This window comes from Diabrotica virgifera, chromosome 7 (genome assembly GCF_917563875.1).
Source record: "Diabrotica virgifera virgifera chromosome 7, PGI_DIABVI_V3a".
NCBI classification, from domain to species: Eukaryota; Metazoa; Arthropoda; class Insecta; order Coleoptera; family Chrysomelidae; genus Diabrotica; species Diabrotica virgifera.
Window position 1 is genome coordinate 189,509,174 of NC_065449.1, and position 23,473 is coordinate 189,532,646.

General features: G+C 33.4%; 1 protein-coding gene across 1 annotated transcript in view; it reads left to right on the forward strand.

Annotated features, from left to right (window-relative positions):
* The window catches only part of LOC114333038 (negative elongation factor A), a 47,576-nt gene that overhangs the window by 5,978 nt on the left and 18,125 nt on the right, over nucleotides 1-23,473 (forward strand). Inside the window, exon 3 of the mRNA XM_028282859.2 lies at nucleotides 22,593-22,773. Coding sequence (XP_028138660.1) covers nucleotides 22,593-22,773 — 181 coding nt within the window. The remainder of the gene's footprint in view (nucleotides 1-22,592; nucleotides 22,774-23,473) is intronic.

Sequence of the window (23,473 nt, forward strand, 5' to 3'; positions counted from 1 at the left end):
CTTACTTAGATAAGACTTAAATAGATTGAATGATTGGTATGAGATAAATGACATCAAGCTTATAAAAGTGTAACCATATCTATTTCTCCAAAAAGAAGGTACAGCCAGGGCCGTAACTACCATTGGGCCAGTCCTCCGGGGCCCCATTTGGTTGGCCGTTAGCGTTACCAGGTGTCCCGATTTGCGCGGGACGTCCCGATTTTCAAGGGTTTGGGGACGCGTACCGATTTGTACCTGATCGGGACACTAAATGTCCCGATAAATTTCACCAACGAAAACCAATTTCAGCATGACTTGTAGTGAATTTTATAACTATGTTATAAAAAACAAGGCACTCCAAAAAGGCAAAATCGAATGAAAAATATAATTTTAATAAAAAATAAATAATTTACTTAATCTACGATTTTGTTTTGTAATTTCGTCTGATTAATAATTATGATTATAGACTAGGCGAAAACGGCGGGTTCGTTGGGAAAAATATTCCCATGAGATTTTTTTGCATAATCACATTCGTGAGATACCCCAGAATAAGGTTCATTTTTTTTAACCATTTTTTTTAATCAAATTGCAATAATCCATATTTTTTGCCCGGACTATTTTTTTTAGGTTTTTTTGGACCATTCTGGACAAAGAGGTCTGTTATATTTTTTCTCTAAAGTTGATCGTTTTCGAGTTTTAAACAATTTAAAATTTGGAAAACGCGAAAATGGCCATTTTCAAGGCTTAATAACTCGGTTAAAAGTTATTATTATGAAAGTGAGAAACTGACTAAATCAAAGTTTAAAGCCCCCCTACATGATCCTGAAGAAATTTTTGTCATTATTTTATTACAAAGCTGTTTTTTTTTTTATTACATATTTTCATTTACAATCTGCTTCATCGAAGCTATAAGCAAATAGTTTGAATGTTAAATACATGAGGGAGAAGCTGCCCTGTGGCAACCCTCCTATTATAATTTTTACATTTGATCACAATATGTATATATTTAATTTATTAAATCTGTTGGCCATAGTTTCTTCAGTCGTCTTGCGAATTCGGGAGGAGTGTTCAGCAGTCTTGCTTCATCATTTGGATGACTTCTCAGTCCATCAAGGTAGCTCTTTGTGATCCTTGGAATTTCTTCCTCTACCAAGGGTGTAGCTGAGTCCTCGTGTAGGGTTTTATTGCTTACATACCAGGGTGCGTTGAATATCATCCTCAATATTTTTGATTGGACTCTTTGTATTATCTTGATATTTGATGGCTTTGAGCATCCCCAGAGTTGAACACCATAGGTCCAAATTGGTTTTATCATAGTTTTATACAGGAGCAGTTTATTTTCAATATTGAGTTTTGATTTTCGACCAATAAGCCAGCTCATTTGTCGTATTTTGATGTTGATCTGGGTTTTCTTGGCTTGGATGTGCGGCTTCCATGTTAATCTTTTGTCAAGGGTTAGTCCCAAATATTTGACTTGTGTGCTGACTGGTAATTGTGTATCATTTAGTGTTATTGTTGGGCATACATCTCTTCGGTTTGTAAATGTAACTTGGGTTGACTTCGTTTCATTTACTTTCACCTTCCATTTGTTGAGCCATGTTCCCAATTGGTCAAGGTGGTTTTGCAGTTGTGCAGACGCGATAATAGGGTCCTCATTGACAGCGATTATGGTGGTGTCATCAGCGAATGTTGAGATTTGGGTTGTTTCAGTGGTTGGGATATCTGCGGTAAATAATAGGTAAAGGAGAGGGCCCAGGACACTACCCTGTGGTACACCTGATTTAATGGGAAAATATGTGGAAGTTGCTGTGTTATATTTTACTTGGAAGTAACGATCTTCAATGTAGGATTTCATGATTAGGTAGTAGGGGGTTGGAAGAATACATTTGAGTTTGTATAAAAGTCCAGTATGCCATACTCTATCAAATGCCTTTTCTACATCTAAGAATGCCGCTGTGCAATATTTTTTTTCCTCAATAGCAGTAAGGATTTTTGTTATAATTCTATGAGTCTGTTGTGTTGTGGAGTGTCTCTCTCTAAAACCAAACTGGTGTGTGGGTATTTCTACATCTAGGTTAATGTCATTCTTCAGTCTACCAAGTAGTAGTCTTTCGAAGATCTTAGACATTATCGGCAACAAGCTGATTGGCCGATAGGATGATGTTTTATTTGGAGGTTTACCCGGTTTGTGAATCATTATTATTTGCGCAAATTTCCATGTGATTGGGAAATATGTCAGTCTGATTGCACTATTGTATATTGTAGTTAGCATGACCAATGCTCTTCTCGGAAGATGTTTCAGTATTAATCCTGTTATTAGGTCAAATCCAGGTGCTTTGTGGTTATTGCATTTTTCTATTTCTAGTTTAACTTCTGATGTATTGAATGGTGTTATTGGAAGCGTCATAGGGCAAGCACTATCCAGGAAGTCTCTTATTAAGTTTCCATCATCATTATTCTCTACTTGGTGTTCTTTAAAAATACCAGCTAAGTATTCTGCAAATGCTGAAGCTTTTTCCTCGTCTGATCTTCCCCAAGTACCATCATCTTTCTTAATTGGCGAGTTGTGTTCTGTAGGTCTCTTTAAGTGTTTTGTTGCCTTCCATATTGAGTGATCTTCTTTAGACAAGGTACTAATGTAGTGTTCAAATGTGGCATTGCGTGCTTCATTTAGCGCTGTTTTTAATTGTCTGGTTAATCGATTATATTCGTGTTTGTCATTAATGTTGCGGCTTCTTTGCCATCTACCTCTTGCTCTTCGTTTTTCGACTATTAGTTGTCTAATATAATTCGAAGTGGTATTTTTGTTTTCTTGCTTTGGAGTTGATGGTGTAGCTCGATATGCAGCTTGCTGAATTTGACAGGTGAAGTGGTTTATAGCCATGTCATATAGCTATGTCATCTTTTTCTTTGAGTCTGATTCCAAGATTTATATTCGTGTCAAGCTGGTACTTGAATTCACACCAATTAGTTTTAGGGGAAGTCAACTTGGGTATTTCAGGTCGTTTGATTATGTGGGTGCTGATTGTTGCTATGATTGGTGTGTGGTCAGACGAGAGATCCCAACTTCCTTCTATGTTTGTGTAGTTTGCTGCAATTCCTTTTAGGATAAAGAAGTCGAGTAGATCTGGTAGTCTATTTGTATCGGACGGCCAGTACGCTGGTTGTCCCGTCGATAAGTAGGTGCAGTTTGTGTTGTTGATGGCATCTAGTAGGCTTCTGCCTTTTGGTGTAATGAGTCGTGAACCCCAATTCGTATGCTTAGCATTCCAATCACCTCCAACAATGAATTTGTTACCTAGCTTGTTGAATAGTTCTTCGTATTCTTCAGTTGTGATTCTATGTCTAGGAGGGCTATATATTGCAGCAATTTCGAAGTTCCAAGGCCTGGCATTTATATTAAGTATTGTTGCTTGTAGCTTATCTGTTTTATGTTCCGGCATTTGATGATGTTGTATATTGTTCCTTATAATTATTGCAGATCCTCCATGGGCTGTTCCATCTGGGTGACTAGTGTGGTAGACTGAGTATTGAGGTATTTTAATTACGCTTCTTTCTGTGAAATGCGTTTCGGATACAAAGAGGATGTCTATTATGTTGTCCTCTAGGAATTGGATTACTTCTGCTTTATGGTTTGCTAAACCATTTGCGTTCCATTCGGCTATTCGAACAGATCTAATGAATTTTATTAATTAATGTTGTTAGCGTGGTAAGGATCATGCTGTTTTGATTCATTAGTTGGGTGAACATTGCTTTAAATTCGTTTAAGAATAAGTTCATCTGAGACCCTATGTCAGCTACTTGATTTCCTGCTCTTACTGCTTGGGCATAGGATTGGGTTCCATTCTGTTGTTGGTACTGTGATTGTTGACTCTGATACTGTGAAGTTGGTGCTGGGTTAACATTTTGATGTGGGTTCTGATTATTATGGGTTGACTGATTTCCGCGTTGTCTATTATTTCTTACATTTTGCAAGTCCTTGTAAATTACGCAGCCTTTATAGTTTGCAGTGTGTTCTCCGTTACACAGGGCACATTTTGCTGGTGTATTTCTGGGTTTTGTACATTCTGGCGTTGGATGACTTCCTCCACATTTCACGCATGCGTAAGGTCTTGTACAATACGCTTTTGTGTGTCCATAACGTTGACAGCGCTGACACTGTGTTATATTTTTCTTTCTGTGAGGAGGTTCAAAGCTTACTTTCATATTGCCGATAGAATCCAGTGTATAGATGTGTTTGTTGTTCTCTTTCGGTTCTAGGTCCACATAGAACATTGACAGTGGTGATTTATTGACTCTGTGTAATACGATAATGATATTACGGACAGTATGCCCTGATTTAGCTAGCTCACTTTTTATTTCTTCAACTGGCATCGAGTGGTGTAAATTTCTTATAACTACCCTATAAGCTCTATCTTGTTTTGCTTGGTATGTGTGGTGAACTATTTTGCTACTATTTAAATGCTGTATAAGTTTTCTGTATGACTCAATAGTTTTTGTGTTTATTTTTATTGTGTCATTTGGGAGAGCTTTCGACTGGTAGTCTTCTGCTTTAATGACTGTCGATAGGTTTTCAGTCATCTTTTTGATATCATTTACCCCATAGATAAATATAGGTGGAGGTTTAGGTGTTACTGGTGTGTTATTATTATCAGTTAGGTTTTCTAATGGTTCAAATCTGTTGTTTGTACTCACTTGCATTGTTGTTGTGTTATCATCTTTGGGGTTTGCTTTTCTTTTTTTTTTGTAATTTTTTTGACTGTTTGCCAATCATGGACATTTTCTATGGTTTCGTCGTCTTCATCGCTTGAGTTTTCCATGACAAGTTCCTCTCCACTGAGGATGTATTGGGAAGCATTTGATGTATTTGGTTGATCCATTTGAGGTGCAGGGAGGTTTTGGTTATATTGGTGATTATTGTTTGGGAATGGAGTAGGCGGGATATATTGGTTTGTTGTCTGTTGGCTGCTCGGGAATCCATAAAATGGGGGCGATATTACTGGAGGTTGTTGAGGCTGTGTATATATTTGGGGCACATTATACAACCCCCCATTTGGCACTTGATTTTGGTGGTACATTTCCTTAATATAGTACGCCACTGAGTTAAAAATTAATCACATAAATAGTAATTTAGAATTAATCACTCAAATCGTTTTTTAATTATTATTTCACTAATTACCATAAACTAGTCCCGGCCGATAGCCGAGACCGGCACAAAAACTTGGAACTTGGATCTCGAGAGCGATATGGTACGTCTTTACTGCTCGGAATCCAAATACACACTAAGCTGTTTTTGTAAGTAATAATAATGAGCGCCATGCACGTGTTAGGCGGCCGTAAATGCTGAGTGCGAGAGAGATGCCATTCCGGCAGTCCAATTGTGCATCTTACTCGCACTAACATTTACAGCCGCATCAATACGATCTAACCGCTCATTGTTGTTAATTAAAAATAACAGCTAAGTAATAAATTAATGACACAGATTTCTTCAGGATCATGTAGCGGGGGCTTTAAACTTTGATTTAGTCACTTTCTGACTTTCATAGTAATAATTTTTAACAGAGTTATTAAGTCTTAAAAATGGCAATTTTCGCGTTTTTCAAATTTTAAATTGCTATTACTCGAAAAAGATCAACTTAAATTATAAGAGACCTTTTTTATCCAGAATGGTCCAAAAAACCTTAAAAAAAATTGTCTGGGCCAAAAATATTGATTTTTGCAAGTTGATTACAAAAATTTGGACCACTTTTCGCGTGGGCGACTTCTTGAACCTTATTCTGGGGTGTCTCACGAATGTGATTATGCAAAAAAATCTCATGGGAATATTTTTCCCAACGAACCCGCCGTTTTTGCCTTGTCTATTATGTAGGATTAAATACAGACTATAGAAACACCATGTAGTCCAGTAAATGAACGCGAATTACGGCGATACCGTGTAATTTTCAGGATCAACTCCGAATTGCATGAAAATTTAGATTTAGGTTCTACTTACCCTCCACTTCAAAGTTGAACTTGTGCCATTGGTTGCTTTTACTTTTGGGGTCATCTCTAGTCGTGGGTGAAAAACCGCGCGTTTAAAATAAGTTCGGAAATGGATAAATTCTAAGCAACTTTAGTTCTATAAAATTTTTTAACTTAGTTAATACTTTTCGAGTTATTTGCAGTTGAAAATGTTTATTTTTCGACAAAAAATCACGTTTTCAGGTGGTTTTTCACAAACAACTCAAAAAGTAAATATTTGGTTGAAAAAAATATTCTTAACAAAAATGTAGCATATAAAAAAAATGAAAAAAAAAAAATAATTATGAATTCGTAAAGTCTATAGACCCAGCAAAAGCAAAGTTGTAGATCATAAAAAATAAGTTCTTATTCGTCAAAATGCAAAACAAATATTTCAATGTGAAATAACCAAAACATGAAGCACTTTTCGGGAAAAAACCCATTAAAACTTTTATGTTAAAGTTTTTAAAAAAGCTTTATTTTTATGTTTTAAAAAAGTTTCTAGCATCAAAACTAAGCGACTTATGCTCAAAATCAAGTTGACCCCTTTTTTTGGTAAGAAAAAATCGTAAAGATCTCCCAGTATTTAGCACCCCAAATGAAATTAATCGTCACCGCTTTACAAACAATTTAGTTTAATTATGTATTTTTTATGTGATCTGTAAGTTTCACCGGTTTGAAGGGCTTATTTTTGAAATAGTCATAGTTGAAAGGGCCTGAACGAGTCACTAATCACGAGTGTATGCAAAATATGAACAGCCATATCTTATCCAATTTTTGTCTTACAGAAAAACAAATTGAAACTATCATATTTATAAAAGCAAAACCTACATTTTATACTCGAGATTTTTTGTATCACTAATACTTTTTTAGTTATTCTGAAAATCATTATTTTTTTGAAATCATTATTTTGAAATCATCATTATTTTGAAAAACCGCCTGAATAAGTTGTTTTTTTATCGAAAAATTAACATTTTTAATCGCAAATTACTCGAAAAGTGTTGACTTAGTTAAAAAATTCGATAGATCAAAAATTGTTTAGAATTAGTCAATTTATCCATTTTGGGACTTATTTTAAACGTGCGTTTTTTCACCCCCGAGAAGGGGCAACTATCATCCCCCAAGTAAAAGCAACCAATGGTACAAGTTCAACTTTAAAGTAAACAGTAAGTAGAACCTAAAACCAAATTTTCATGCAATTCGGAGTTGACCCTGAAAATTACACTCCAATACGGTTATTTACTGGGCTATTATTGTTTATTTGTCCCGATCTACAACCCTAAATCCCGATTTGTTTTACCTTATGTACCGATTTAAAACAAATCGGACCTGGCAACACTATTGGCCGTACATAGATTTTAATCAGGAAAATAAAAATATGTATTTTAAAAGCGGATCCCAACGAAATATTTGCAAATGACACAATTTTAAAAAGACCTTACAGGGGCACCCTAGACCTCAACATAAAGTTTTAATTTGTCACTAGGGAAATTAGTATTTTCAACTAAAATGCAATTGAAACAGAAAAGGGTCCCTGAGGCGATTACAAACCTACATTGTAGCCGAACAATATGATTAACATTATAGTATATTTTTTTATGAAAACAGAAAATATGTTGTATTAATGGTACATATGTACTTGCAAAATTATTTAGCTTAAAATAAGGTGATTTCAAAATTTTTTTGTGTTGGTAAACTAAAAGAGCAATATGTAGGTATGTACCGGGTGTCCCAATAAGAATGGCTCTCGGCCATATCTCAGGAACCGTTTATGGTAGAGCTTTGAAATAAAAAATTTTATAACCAAAGTTGCCTCAGGAAAAGCCTGGAAATTATTTTCATAATTGTGGGACCACCGCTAGAGGGCGTAATTGAATATCAAAAATTAAAAAATCTAAATTTTACAAAATTTTCCTAATGAAGGGGCACTGGAAATCCGATCGTCGTATTCTTCATAAAATTCTACGCATATTTGATTTGACAAGTTTAGGTCTACCTTTGGAAATAAGAGGTGGGGGTGAGTGGGAAACTTGTTATGAAAAACTGGCTGTGAGTCCGGTTCTGCTTAATCAAATTTTGCAAACTTGGTCTTGTTAAAGACAGATCTTTTTCGTCAATGTAAAAGTTATGATTTCGAACCAACTTACTGAGTAATATGCCAGCTAGAAGGCGTTATTTAATTTTTTTCAGAAATCTAGTGTTCCTTGGAAAATATTAAATACAAACATGCATTTTTAATACCATATTACAAAATTAGACAAAATTAGCAACAGAATAGCGAAAACCGCATGTTAATACCTTTTTTCTATCTCGAGATATCTTACAAAACGTGTAAATTTAAAAACATAACTGTTACTGTCACCGGTAAACGAAATTCATTAAAAGTAGTGTGCTATGGAAACAACAAAGAAACATTTTCCATCTGTCAACGTATATTAGGTCTTTTCAACGCTTCTCATTTGTTTCGAGCCTCGTTCATATCTCGTATATTAATATTATACACGGATTATACGGCATATGACAGAGGCACGAAACAAATGAGAAGCGTTGAAAAGCCCTATTACAAAGAAATAAAAACAACTATTTAGTGATGACATAAACGTTCAAATTTTTGCCCATCATTTTCGTTGCAAACATTTACTCTTTCAAGAGTAAATTGAACAGCAGTCTCAATTTCTGCTCTCGATATGCTTTGAATGGCGTTTAGTATTCTCTGGATAATGTATTCTAGAGTAGTGTATGATGGGCAACAATTTGAATATTTAGGTCGTCACTAAGTAGTTCTTTTTGTTCTGTGTTATATTTAATTTTAATAGTATTGTTTCTCTTTATATTGTTGTTTTAATTAATTATATTTTTATACGTTGACATCTGGAAAATGTTATTTTGTTTTTTTCCACAGCACACTACTTTTCATTAACTTAGTTTACCGGTGATAGTAACAGTTATGTATAAAATTTACACGTTTCTCGAGATGTCTTGAGATAGAAAAAAGATATCGACATGCGGTTTTCGCTATTCTATTGCTAATTTAATCTAATTTTATAAAGTAAGATTAAAAATGCATACTCGTATTTAATATTTTCCAAAGAAAACTAGATTTCTGAAAAAAATTAAATAACGCCTCCCAGCTGGCTTATTACTTATTAGGATGGTTCAAAATTATTACGCTTACATTGAAGAAAAAGATCTGTCTTCAACAAGACCCAGTTTTCAAAATTTGATTTAGCAGAACCGGACTTACAGCCATTTTTTCATAACAAGGTTCCCACTCACCCCCACCTCTTATTTGCAAAGGTAGAGTTAAACTTGTTAAATCAAATATGCGCAGAATTTGATGAAGAATACAATAATCGGATTTCCAGTGCCCCTTCATTAGGAAAATTTTGTAAAATTTAGATTTTTTTTATTTTTGATATTCAATTACGCCCTCTAGCGGTGGACCCACAATTATGAAAATAATTTCCAGGCTTTTCCTGAGGCAACTTTTGTTATAAAATTTTTTATTTCAAAGCTCTACTATAAACGGTTCCTGAGATATGGCCGAGAGCCATTCTTATTGGGACACCCGGTACAAGAAACATCAGTCATGGAATGCATTAAAATGTGACCACCCCCTTCCGCTGGGGGGTAAACCCCCAGAACTTCGGTAGGGGGCTCCCAGATTACGCTTGCACCGGGCCCCCAACATCATACTTAAGGCTCTGGGTACATCTGATAGTTTATTACTCAGAGCTGTTTGATATTTTAAACATTTATTGTTAAGCTGTAGCTTTGTTAAAATTGTAAATGGATACCATTAATAAAATAAATAAATATGAATGACATCCAAAAAACATGAACAATAGCAAAAATTCAGTATTTTTGACTTGAATTTAACAGATATATTTTATTTTGATTTTTTAATTTTAATAAATCTATTCTGGCTCCACCACTAGTAACTTCACTTTGACGTAAATGTGTGTTTTACTGAGGCAAAAATTAGGAAAATCGACTACTAGATATGTAAGGGTGTAAGCTATTCAATGGTCGCAGCTGTACATATGAAGTTCAATTATAAAATAAATTTATTGTATCAAAAGTTTCATTAATTAAGGATCTGAAAATTTACACTCGTTTCTGTGTTTTGTCTTCAGCCTGTTGCCAAGAAGGCAGTAGAGTCAGTAGATTTTCCTGGGGTCCGGTGATGTAAGGGGCCCAGCTTCTATTAAGTACATAATTCCCTGTTCTTTTTTTCTACTTTTTACCGGAACACATATCTTTGTAAAAAGAAAATGAATTCCCCAGTAATCAGAGTGTCAGGACTATTTGCTAAATATCTAAATATATGGTACAGGGAGGCAAGCCCAGCACGACCATCTATTATCTAACACGAGTCTAAGATGAAGCAATACAAAGTAGACTCCAGCCTTTTGTAAACCATTTTTCAAAATGGGACACTAAAATGTTATTTATACTTCCTTATCTTCCATCCTACAAAAATTGTTTATCTTCTTAATCAAATCCTTGATATCCAATCAATATATTATCAGGCATGTACATTTGTTCATTGTTGCCATTTTGATTATCAGCATTCTAACATTCAACTGATTTTAACCCATCTAATTCATGTATCTGAAGTAAAAAGCTGATGACAGGAAGTATACTTTTTCAAAGGCGTCAGATTATATTTTTGCTAAGGAGTACAAGTGATAAAATGGTTTAATTGAGACAAAACGAAGTCAAAGTTAAATTTACATAGTAAATTCTGCAGCGAATTGATCACTTATGGACTTATTTTGAATTAATGTTATACATTTTATTTATCTAATTGTAAAAGCTTTTGTAAAGTTAGTATTTATTTTCATTTAAAATATTTGAAATTTTGAAAAAACGTTCGCACTTGTACCCCTTATCTTCAAATTTTGCACTTGTTTCTCTTTGCCACTTAATACTTTGTCACTTTTTAATATCCAATACCCTACGCCCTACAGGAAAAGGGATACAAGTGTAGTTATACCTGTTTGCCGCAAACACTTTTTAAATATTTCATAAGTAGTCAAACTAGAACCTGCGATATGTCGCCACCAGTAGTTTAATTCAACTGTATCTCTTTGCCACTAAATTTTTAGTACTATCTAGTATTATTTTGTCACTTGTACCCCTTAGCATCTAATCCCCTCAATTGTCAGTGTCAAGAGTGTAATTTATTGTCTTTTTTTATTTTATAAAACACTACATACCTAATATTTTAATTAATTTACGAAGAAAGTGAAAAGCCACACATATTCAATCTCTTTCATTTTTTCTCCGATATGACTATCAGAATTATTATCCTAAGCCTATCTAAGTCCTAAGTCATTGTTTTTACCTAATTTACATTAAAACAATGGTGAAAACCTTGAATTATCCATGCCTGTCAGTCCGAAAACACAACTTCTCTGTTATTAGAACAGATAAAATGACAAATAAGGTGTTAAATCTGAGCTTATAACCCAAAGATGGTATTAAAGGCGAGAAATTTGACCTCGGACTTCCGATTTGGAATTTTCCAAGAATAATTCCGATAGGAATTACAAAAATTTAACATCATAAAACCGGAGAAATAGTACAATATTTTTTCAAATATGTTATGTTTTTTGTCAGATTTAGTTTCATAAATATGTAGTGGTATGGCAAGACTTGATGTCTGATTTTCGCCAAAATGAGATTATATGCTTGATATGTTATTTAGTAATATTTCTTCAAGTTGGTAGAGTTTGGTATGTAGATGATGAAGACAAAACTCTTAAAAATGAGAATGACAATATATAATATGTTCTCTATGGTACTTATTAGTTAAGGCAGAACGTGATATATGTAACTTGATTTTTTGTGTTGAAATTTGAAATATTTGAAATAAATCTTTTTGTTTTTGGGTTGGCAAAACATGATATTATGTATCCTGTATTTGTGTGTATTCTGAAGAAAATCATTAAAAAAGATATTCATTAAACAATTAATTTAGAGGGCCTTTCACACTTTCAAAATGCTCTACTGAAAAATTAGGTAGATGGATATATCAACTTTTGCCAAAATGCTACAGAAATACGACAACCATTATTCAGTTATTTTTTATGTAAAATATCACCTATATTTAATGTGAATATTTGTTGAAAAATTTGCTGATTTTTTCTTTAGTTTGTAACAAATGCATAGTTCATGTGTTGGGGAATAGTATTTATTAAAAATCTTACTTATTTCAAAAATATATATACAGGGTGTTTCATTGGGAAAGTAACATACGTTAACTGTGGAAAGAGGACACTTAGGCGGTCTCAAAAATACCATACTTGATGGGTCTTACTATATTAATAACAGAGATACTGGGTGTTTTATATATTTTGCCATTTTCTTATTTGGTTCATAACGTTTTAACCACACTGTATATTTATTTGATATTTGGCACGAAAATATTCTGTAAGGTGTACAATCAACTAATTTATTTACAATTGTAAAAAATCCAGGTCCGGATTAAAAATGTTCCGACCCAAAAACAACACACTGTACATTAAGTTTTTTAAAAATAGATTCTGTATTTGAAAATAGGATAAAAAACTAATTTTATTGGTATACTTCGAATTTTCGGCAAAATGATTTTTCTGGTCAAATTTTGAATTTGAATTCAGAAATTATGCGAATTGCGAAAGCTCGAAGCAGAAAAAAATTGAAATACGACTTACAACTTGTTAAACGCACTGTATATTTATTTTATATTTAACATTGAATATTTTTTAAAGTGTCCAATCAATTAGTTTATTTATAATCATAAAAAATCCAGGGCTGGATTAACAAATATTGGAAAAATGTTCAGACCGACAAAAACATCCTGTAGGTTAAAAAACTGAATTTAGTGGTACACTTTTAATTTTTGGCAAAATAATTTTTCTGGTAAAATTTTGAATTTGAATTCTAAAATTATGTGAATTGCGAGGGCTAAGTAAAAAAAATTAAAATGTGACTTAAATTTAATTAATACCATAATTGAATCTAAATTGGTAAAATTTCAGTGTTTTTTTTATTATGGCTACAAATAATTCATAACAAATATTCACCTTTAATTAATGAATAGGTAATAAATAAACAGTCCAAAAAAATACATAACTTTAATCAAAAGACTATCTTAAAAATTAAAAATAAAAACAGAAAAAATTTACTGAAAAGTAATTTTTGGATCTCTAAAATCCAAAGTTTATAACGAGGAAATAAATAGTAGGGAAGAACTTCTTGACCGGATTCCAGACGCCTTCCAAGAAATGAAGAATTTAGGAAGTCAGTCCGACAAATAACAAAAAGAGCAAGACTTTGCTTCTAACAAGGTGGTGGCCATTTTGAACAATTACTATGGTTTTGATCAGTTATTGTTCAGAAAAATTTTTCTGTTTTTTTTTAAGATAGTTCGTTGATGACATAAAGTTGTGCATTTTTTGTGGACGCTTTATTATTTATTCGTTAATTCGTATAAGGTGAATATTTGTTATGAATAATAATTTGTCGCCATAATTAAAAAGCACTGAAATGTTAACATTTTACCAATTTAGATTAAATAATGGTATTAATTAAAATTAACTCTCATTTTAATTTTTTTGACTTCGAGCTCTCAATTCATATAATTTCAGAATTCAAATTCAAAATTTTACCAGAAAAATCATTTTGCCGAAAATTAAAAGTGTACCACTAAATTTAGTTCTTCATCCCCTTTTCAAATGCAAACTTTATTTAAAAAAATTTAATGTACAGGATGTTTTTTTGGGTCGGAACATTTTTCCAATATTTTTTAATCCAGCTCTGGATTTTTTATGATTCTAAATAAATTAATTGATTGGACACTTTAAAAAATATTCAATGTTAAATATAAAATAAATATACAGTACGTTTAACAAGTTGTAAGTCGTATTTCAATTTTTTTTCTGCTTCGAGCTCTCGCAATTCGCATAATTTCTGAATTCAAATTCAAAATTTGACCAGAAAAATCATTTTGCCGAAAATTCAAAGTATACCACTAAATTTAGTTTTTTACCCTCTCTTCAAATACAGAATCTATTTTTAAAAAAATTAATGTACAGGGTGTTGTTTTTGGGTCGGAACATTTTTCCAATATTTTTTAATCCGGACCTGGATTTTTTACAGTTGTAAATAAATTAATTGATTCTACACCCTACAGAATATTTTCGTGCCAAATATCAAATCAATATACATTGTGGTTAAAAAGTTATGAACCAAATAAGAAAATGGCAAAATAGATAAAACACCCAGTATCTCTGTTATTAATATAGTAAGACCCATTAAGAATGGTATTTTTGAGACCGCCTAAGTGTCCTCTTTCCACAGTTAACGTATGTGTTAAATTATTTGACAATAAAAGAAGAATGTATGTACCTAATTTATTTAATTCAAAATACATTTTACTGCTTTCACAAATCAGAACACAAAGTTTATTTCACAAATATACATTACTTTTCGCTTAAATTAAATGTTCAAACTTCCAAGAGGCAGGTGGCTGGCGGAAGCTGGCTTGAACAATGAATTTAATCGAAAAGCAATGTTTATTTGTGAAATAAACATTTTTTAGTTTTCGGGTAACAGTAAAATGTATTTTGAATTAAATAAATTACATACAGGGTGGGGATTAGTGTGACAAACTCCAATTACTCGTTTTTCGTAAGAGATATGAAAAAAAGTTATTCACATAAAAGTTGGGGAACGGATAGGACCATAATTTAAAAATATTTTCAGATATACATGGTGACACAAACTTATGTTTTTTTAAATGGAACGCCCTGTATATTTTTACATTTTTGGATTCTCCTCGACGTCTTCTTTCTCAAAATATAGGGTTTTGTAATATACGAGGTAGTTTAAAAGATAATTACGTTTTATTGTTAATTTCGTAGCAACATTCACACCCTGTAGAATTGTGCTGATTTGACATCAAAGTTTCTGTTTATGGTCAAAACGATTTTTAATATAGTCTACTGTTGTTAAACACTTGTAATATAGCGGAAAAATTAATATTAATATACAAGGTTGGTCAAAATTCCCTGATAGACGAAAACCAAGAAGAGAAACTTTTGAAAGTACACTAAAATGATTTCAACAGTCTAGGTCTAGATAGTTAGATTATAAGAACGTTCTTCCTAATATGCAGATCCTCAGTTACACTATGGATTGCATTTAATTCATTCTATTCATTTACAATCGTTTTTATTCGATCAGATTTCTGTTAATTTAAATATCCAGTCCGTTGAGACCGTTTTAGTATTATTTCAAAAGATTCTCTACTTGGTTTTAGTTTATCAGGGAATTGTTGATGAAAAATTCTTATTGCTAGTAGCACATTTTTGGTATACTCTCCTAGCACAAAAACCATTTTAATCAATTACTCATTACTCAGTTAATTATTAAAAAAAAATTAATATTAGTAATGGCAACGAAGCAACTGGAACTATAAATGGATAGCGCTTATCAAAAAGGTACCAACAGCCATTTTGCAGTTTTGAGTAAATTAAGATTAAAGACTTATCAGTTTTAAAAATCGGCATTTTATCATTTTTTAAGTTTCTCAATTTTTTAGGGGAAAGATTGAGTTTAGATATTTGTCTTATATAAAAAAACATAATAAAATAGTTTTTCTCTTTTTTGTAGTATGAAATGGCGCTTGGTTCTTTTTTGATAAAATCTAAATAATGTATGTGAATCTGTTTAAATGCTACTTTTAGGATTTAGATCATTTTATATAAAAGTACTGTTTACTTGGATCGTTTTATTAAATAACAGAACATTAATAAGTTGTCCGTACCATTCAATTATAACCTTTTTTTAATAACATGTCAACATTCATTAAGCGTTCATTACATTTTAATGTACATTTACACTGAAAGTCGATATATGTTTTTGTTCCTTCAATATTCCTTTCAGTGTGTAGTGTTTTTTGTTACCATCTTTTAAATTTTTTTCTAGATTTAAAAGACTGTCCGGGATATTTTGCAAATCTCCCTTTCTTTGGCCGACCTGTTAGACGAGTGTGGTGTTGTGGGTCGTCTTCTTGTTCATCATCTTGTTCTTGGTCTGTAGAGTCAAATCAGACTCATCAGCTTCTTTCATCATTTTATATATTTTAGCAACTCTTAAAGATGATTATCAGAAGGAGTTTACGAAAACACGTTAATCAAAAGAAAACCAAATGATTGAAATGAAGAATATCAAAAGGAATCCAAGCGACATGCGACATGATAAAACTTTCGTCGCTTGGATCCGTTTAGAGATAAACAGGGTCCTATAATTCATAACACGCAACTTGGTAACCTTTGCCAAAAGAGGTCTCTGACGTTTAGTTGGTGCTTGGGACTTTTTAGATAAACAAAGTTTAATATTATCAGCCAGTTAATGTAATTAAGTCAGAAATGGCAATTTGGCGCTTGGTACCTTTTAGATAAGCGCTATCCAAATATAGTATAATGTCTAATGTTTTAACAAATGTATTGTCATAGCCAACATAGAATCTTGTATGTTTTTATTCATATTTTACGCACCAATAATTTTAACTACGTAGGTATTTGGATATCTCATCCAACATTAATAAATTAAGGATCACTCTAGATTAATACCTACTTCTTTTTGGAAAATTATTTTTGATTGAATATTTGCACAGATACCTAATAAAACTTCACGTAATTTTTTTGCAATTAATGTTTGGCTTAAAGAATCACGAATAACTCAAAAATTAAAGCACTTAGGTATAGGGAATGCTTAAGAAATAAGAAAGTACCATGAAATATCATTTTCATTAGAATACTAAAATACAGTTCCATTTAAGAAAACTCAGAAAATACTCATTCCAAGTTTTGACCAACCCTGTATATTAATATTAAACTTTTCGCTCTATTATTAATCTTTAACAATAATAGACTATATTAATAATCGTTTGACCATAAATAGAAACTTTGATGTGAAATCACTACAATTCTACAGGGTATGAATATTGCTACGAAATTAACAATAAAACGTAATTATCTGTTAAACTACCTCGTATAATATTACAAAACCCTATATTTTGAGAAAGAAGACATCGAGGAGAATCCAAAAATGTAAAAATATACAGGGTGTTCCATTAAAAAAAAACATAAGTTTGTGTCACCCTGTTAATATGGGTGACCCTGTATATCTGAAAATATTTTTAAACTATGGTCCTATCCGTGCCCCAACTTTTCTGTTTTTTTTTATTACATATTTTCATTTACAATCTGCTTCATCGAAGCTATAAGCAAATAGTTTGAATGTTAAATACATGAGGGAGAAGCTGCCCTGTGGCAACCCTCCTATTATAATTTTTTACATTTGATCACAATATGTATATATTTAATTTATTAAATCTGTTGGCCATAGTTTCTTCAGTCGTCTTGCGAATTCGGGAGGAGTGTTCAGCAGTCTTGCTTCATCATTTGGATGACTTCTCAGTCCATCAAGGTAGCTCTTTGTGATCCTTGGAATTTCTTCCTCTACCAAGGGTGTAGCTGAGTCCTCGTGTAGGGTTTTATTGCTTACATACCAGGGTGCGTTGAATATCATCCTCAATATTTTTGATTGGACTCTTTGTATTATCTTGATATTTGATGGCTTTGAGCATCCCCAGAGTTGAACACCATAGGTCCAAATTGGTTTTATCATAGTTTTATACAGGAGCAGTTTATTTTCAATATTGAGTTTTGATTTTCGACCAATAAGCCAGCTCATTTGTCGTATTTTGATGTTGATCTGGGTTTTCTTGGCTTGGATGTGCGGCTTCCATGTTAATCTTTTGTCAAGGGTTAGTCCCAAATATTTGACTTGTGTGCTGACTGGTAATTGTGTATCATTTAGTGTTATTGTTGGGCATACATCTCTTCGGTTTGTAAATGTAACTTGGGTTGACTTCGTTTCATTTACTTTCACCTTCCATTTGTTGAGCCATATTCCCAATTGGTCAAGGTGGTTTTGCAGTTGTGCAGACCAGATAATAGGGTCCTCATTGACAGCGATTATGGTGGTGTCATCAGCGAATGTTGAGATTTGGGTTGTTTCAGTGGTTGGGATATCTGCGGTAAATAATAGGTAAAGGAGAGGGCCCAGGACACTACCCTGTGGTACACCTGATTTAATGGGAAAATATGTGGAAGTTGCTGTGTTATATTTTACTTGGAAGTAACGATCTTCAATGTAGGATTTCATGATTAGGTAGTAGGGGGTTGGAAGAATACATTTGAGTTTGTATAAAAGTCCAGTATGCCATACTCTATCAAATGCCTTTTCTACATCTAAGAATGCCGCTGTGCAATATTTTTTTTCCTCAATAGCAGTAAGGATTTTTGTTATAATTCTATGAGTCTGTTGTGTTGTGGAGTGTCTCTCTCTAAAACCAAACTGGTGTGTGGGTATTTCTACATCTAGGTTAATGTCACTCTTCAGTCTACCAAGTAGTAGTCTTTCGAAGATCTTAGACATTATCGGCAACAAGCTGATTGGCCGATAGGATGATGTTTTATTTGGAGGTTTACCCGGTTTGTGAATCATTATTATTTGCGCAAATTTCCATGTGATTGGGAAATATGTCAGTCTGATTGCACTATTGTATATTGTAGTTAGCATGACCAATGCTCTTCTCGGAAGATGTTTCAGTATTAATCCTGTTATTAGGTCAAATCCAGGTGCTTTGTGGTTATTGCATTTTTCTATTTCTAGTTTAACTTCTGATGTATTGAATGGTGTTATTGGGAGCGTCATAGGGCAAGCACTATCCAGGAAGTCTCTTATTAAGTTTCCATCATCATTATTCTCTACTTGGTGTTCTTTAAAAATACCAGCTAAGTATTCTGCAAATGCTGAAGCTTTTTCCTCGTCTGATCTTCCCCAAGTACCATCATCTTTCTTAATTGGCGAGTTGTGTTCTGTAGGTCTCTTTAAGTGTTTTGTTGCCTTCCATATTGAGTGATCTTCTTTAGACAAGGTACTAATGTAGTGTTCAAATGTGGCATTGCGTGCTTCATTTAGCGCTGTTTTTAATTGTCTGGTTAATCGATTATATTCGTGTTTATCATTAATGTTGCGGCTTCTTTGCCATCTACCTCTTGCTCTTCGTTTTTCGACTATTAGTTGTCTAATATAATTCGAAGTGGTATTTTTGTTTTCTTGCTTTGGAGTTGATGGTGTAGCTCGATATGCAGCTTGCTGAATTTGACAGGTGAAGTGGTTTATAGCCTTATCTATGTCATCTTTTTCTTTGAGTCTGATTCGAAGATTTATATTCGTGTCAAGCTTGTACTTGAATTCACACCAATTAGTTTTAGGGGAAGTCAACTTGGGTATTTCAGGTCGTTTGATTATGTGGGTGCTGATTGTTGCTATGATTGGTGTGTGGTCAGACGAGAGATCCCAACTTGCTTCTATGTTTGTGTAGTTTGCTGCAATTCCTTTTAGGATAAAGAAGTCGAGTAGATCTGGTAGTCTATTTGTATCGGACGGCCAGTACGTTGGTTGTCCCGTCGATAAGTAGGTGCAGTTTGTGTTGTTGATGGCATCTAGTAGGCTTCTGCCTTTTGGTGTAATGAGTCGTGAACCCCAATTCGTATGCTTAGCATTCCAATCACCTCCAACAATGAATTTGTTACCTAGCTTGTTGAATAGTTCTTCGTATTCTTCAGTTGTGATTCTATGTCTAGGAGGGCTATATATTGCAGCAATTTCGAAGTTCCAAGGCCTGGCATTTATATTAAGTATTGTTGCTTGTAGCTTATCTGTTTTATGTTCCGGCATTTGATGATGTTGTATATTGTTCCTTATAATTATTGCAGATCCTCCATGGGCTGTTCCATCTGGGTGACTAGTGTGGTAGACTGAGTATTGAGGTATTTTAATTACGCTTCTTTCTGTGAAATGCGTTTCGGATACAAAGAGGATGTCTATTATGTTGTCCTCTAGGAATTGGATTACTTCTGCTTTATGGTTTGCTAAACCATTTGCGTTCCATTCGGCTATTCGAACAGATCTAATGAATTTTATTAATTAATGTTGTTAGCGTTGTAAGGATCATGCTGTTTTGATTCATTAGTTGGGTGAACATTGCTTTAAATTCGTTTAAGAATAAGTTCATCTGAGACCCTATGTCAGCTACTTGATTTCCTGCTCTTACTGCTTGGGCATAGGATTGGGTTCCATTCTGTTGTTGGTACTGTGATTGTTGACTCTGATACTGTGAAGTTGGTGCTGGGTTAACATTTTGATGTGGGTTCTGATTATTATGGGTTGACTGATTTCCGCGTTGTCTATTATTTCTTACATTTTGCAAGTCCTTGTAAATTACGCAGCCTTTATAGTTTGCAGTGTGTTCTCCGTTACACAGGGCACATTTTGCTGGTGTATTTCTGGGTTTTGTACATTCTGGCGTTGGATGACTTCCTCCACATTTCACGCATGCGTAAGGTCTTGTACAATACGCTTTTGTGTGTCCATAACGTTGACAGCGCTGACACTGTGTTATATTTTTCTTTCTGTGAGGAGGTTCAAAGCTGACTTTCATATTGCCGATAGAATCCAGTGTATAGATGTGTTTGTTGTTTTCTTTCGGTTCTAGGTCCACATAGAACATTGACAGTGGTGATTTATTGACTCTGTGTAATACGTTAATGATATTACGGACAGTATGCCCTGATTTAGCTAGTTCACTTTTTATTTCTTCGACTGGCATCGAGTGGTGTAAATTTCTTATAACTACCCTATAAGCTCTATCTTGTTTTGCTTGGTATGTGTGGTGAACTATTTTGCTACTATTTAAATGCTGTATAAGTTTTCTGTATGACTCAATAGTTTTTGTGTTTATTTTTATTGTGTCATTTGGGAGAGCTTTCGACTGGTAGTCTTCTGCTTTAATGACTGTCGAAAGGTTTTCAGTCATCTTTTTGATATCATTTACCCCATAGATAAATATAGGTGGAGGTTTAGGTGTTACTGGTGTGTTATTATTATCAGTTAGGTTTTCTAATGGTTCAAATCTGTTGTTTGTACTCACTTGCATTGTTGTTGTGTTATCATCTTTGGGGTTTGCTTTTCTTTTTTTTGTAATTTTTTTGACTGTTTGCCAATCATGGACATTTTCTATGGTTTCGTCGTCTTCATCGCTTGAGTTTTCCATGACAAGTTCCTCTCCACTGAGGATGTATTGGGAAGCATTTGATGTATTTGGTTGATCCATTTGAGGTGCAGGGAGGTTTTGGTTATATTGGTGATTATTGTTTGGGAATGGAGTAGGCGGGATATATTGGTTTGTTGTCTGTTGGCTGCTCGGGAATCCATAAAATGGGGGCGATATTACTGGAGGTTGTTGAGGCTGTGTATATATTTGGGGCACATTATACAACCCCCCATTTGGCACTTGATTTTGGTGGTACATTTCCTTAATATAGTACGCCACTGAGTTAAAAATTAATCACATAAATAGTAATTTAGAATTAATCACTCAAATCGTTTTTTAATTATTATTTCACTAATTACCATAAACTAGTCCCGGCCGATAGCCGAGACCGGCACAAAAACTTGGAACTTGGATCTCGAGAGCGATATGGTACGTCTTTACTGCTCGGAATCCAAATACACACTAACTTTTCTGTAAAAAACTTTTTTTTGTATCTCTTACGACAAGTGAGTAATTAAACTTTGTCACACTAATGCCCCACCCTGTACATTTTTCTTGTTTTTTTAAATAATTTAATTAAAAACTTTTTTTGGACACCCTGTATAAATATTTATGTAAATGTTTATATTACTGAATAGAGAATTGAAGAACCTTTCAAATGAGCTAGCACACGACCCCTATTCTCATTAAAAAAATTATCGATTACGCCATCACGCCCAGATGGATGACGTCACTAGTATACCATATATGCCACAATATCATAACTTAAAAATAAAAATTGACCTGTTTCGGTATTTTTCCTTAAAGTCGCCAGTTTACGAAATAACGAATTTATTACTTTCATTTGCACCATACTGTATACACAAGCAACGGTGGAAAATAGTGTCCCGCACGCTTGATTAGCAATTAAAAAACAAAGGAGTTTTGAATATTGTATTGCAAAAAACTCTTCGGGATTTCATCAATTGATGTTTAAAGAATATCTACCTACCTTGGCAACATTCAAATTTTCAGTTTTTCACATAGTTTTTGAGGGTTGAAAATGGCCGACTTCGCAATTTTTCAATTTTTAATCGCTTATTATATGTCAAAAACTAACAACTTTATAGAAAAGTCACTAAAGACCTTTTCTGTTTGGAATGATCCAAAAAATCTAAAAAAAACTTTGTTCCATGCAAAAAAAATAATTTTAGGAAAAAAACAAAAAAAACGTTCTAAAAATTTTTGACCCACTTCGCAACATGCAAATTTGTTAAAAGCGGTCCTTTTTGAGTAAGATTGTGCAAAAAATCCGAATCGGAATATTTTTCCTAGCGGATGCGCAGTGGCTTTCTGGAAACCTTCAGAAAATCATTGACTGCTCTATTACAAATAAGTTAAATTTTATATAAAAACCCAGATAATTTTTGCATTCCTTTTTGTTTTTGTTAAGGTTGGTCATAAACTGGAACCTCTGAAACATTTCACGATAAAGAAAAAGCCTAAATCAGCCTTGCTGAGAGCAGATTTACTTCAGAAATCTATAGATGCAGCCTCAAATATGAACAAGAAATCAAGCGCACCTGTTATACCAGTTAGGTCAAGGGGCATGCCAAGGAAGATGACAGATACAAGTAAGTTTGTAACTTGATTCAATTTTGAAAATTATTTCTTTTATGCATTTTTGGACTTGTGCGTGCTTTTAATGTTGTTCTCTGGAAATAATGTTTCAACAAGATGGTGTTCCTGCACACTATTATGGTGCAGTAAGAGGTTACCTAGATGAGGAATATTGTGGTAGATGGATTGGATGACGAGGTTCGATAGAATGGCCAGCTTGGTCAAAGGAGCTCACACCATTAGATTTTTTTTCTGTGGAGGTTCTTGAAATCTAAGTAATATTGACATTTTGAAACAACGAATTGTTGAAGAATGTAGGGCAATTTCCCCTGATACTTTTGAACAAGTATGACAAGAGGTTAGCAATAGGATGCATTTCTGTCAGGAAGTAGATGGAGCACACTTTGAACACTTAACATAACTGTTTCCTAGATTTTGAGTGGTTTAAAAAAGTTTAAGGAACATTTAGGAAAGCATATGGAGCTTAAAGAGATAGGCACAAAATTTGGTCCAATTTTTTTAAATGCATTCATTTTTTTCGAATCCTGAGAAAACTAGTACATTTGAAAAATTACTAGTATTTTTGAAAAATTTCAACGCAGAATGAAAGGTTACGTTCTTTTAGAGGTCTGAAACTCTCTGAAAACTTCTATAATGTTTATTTTATGAGTTACAGGGGTGAAAAAAAAAGAGAAAATTTAGTGTGATTTTTAA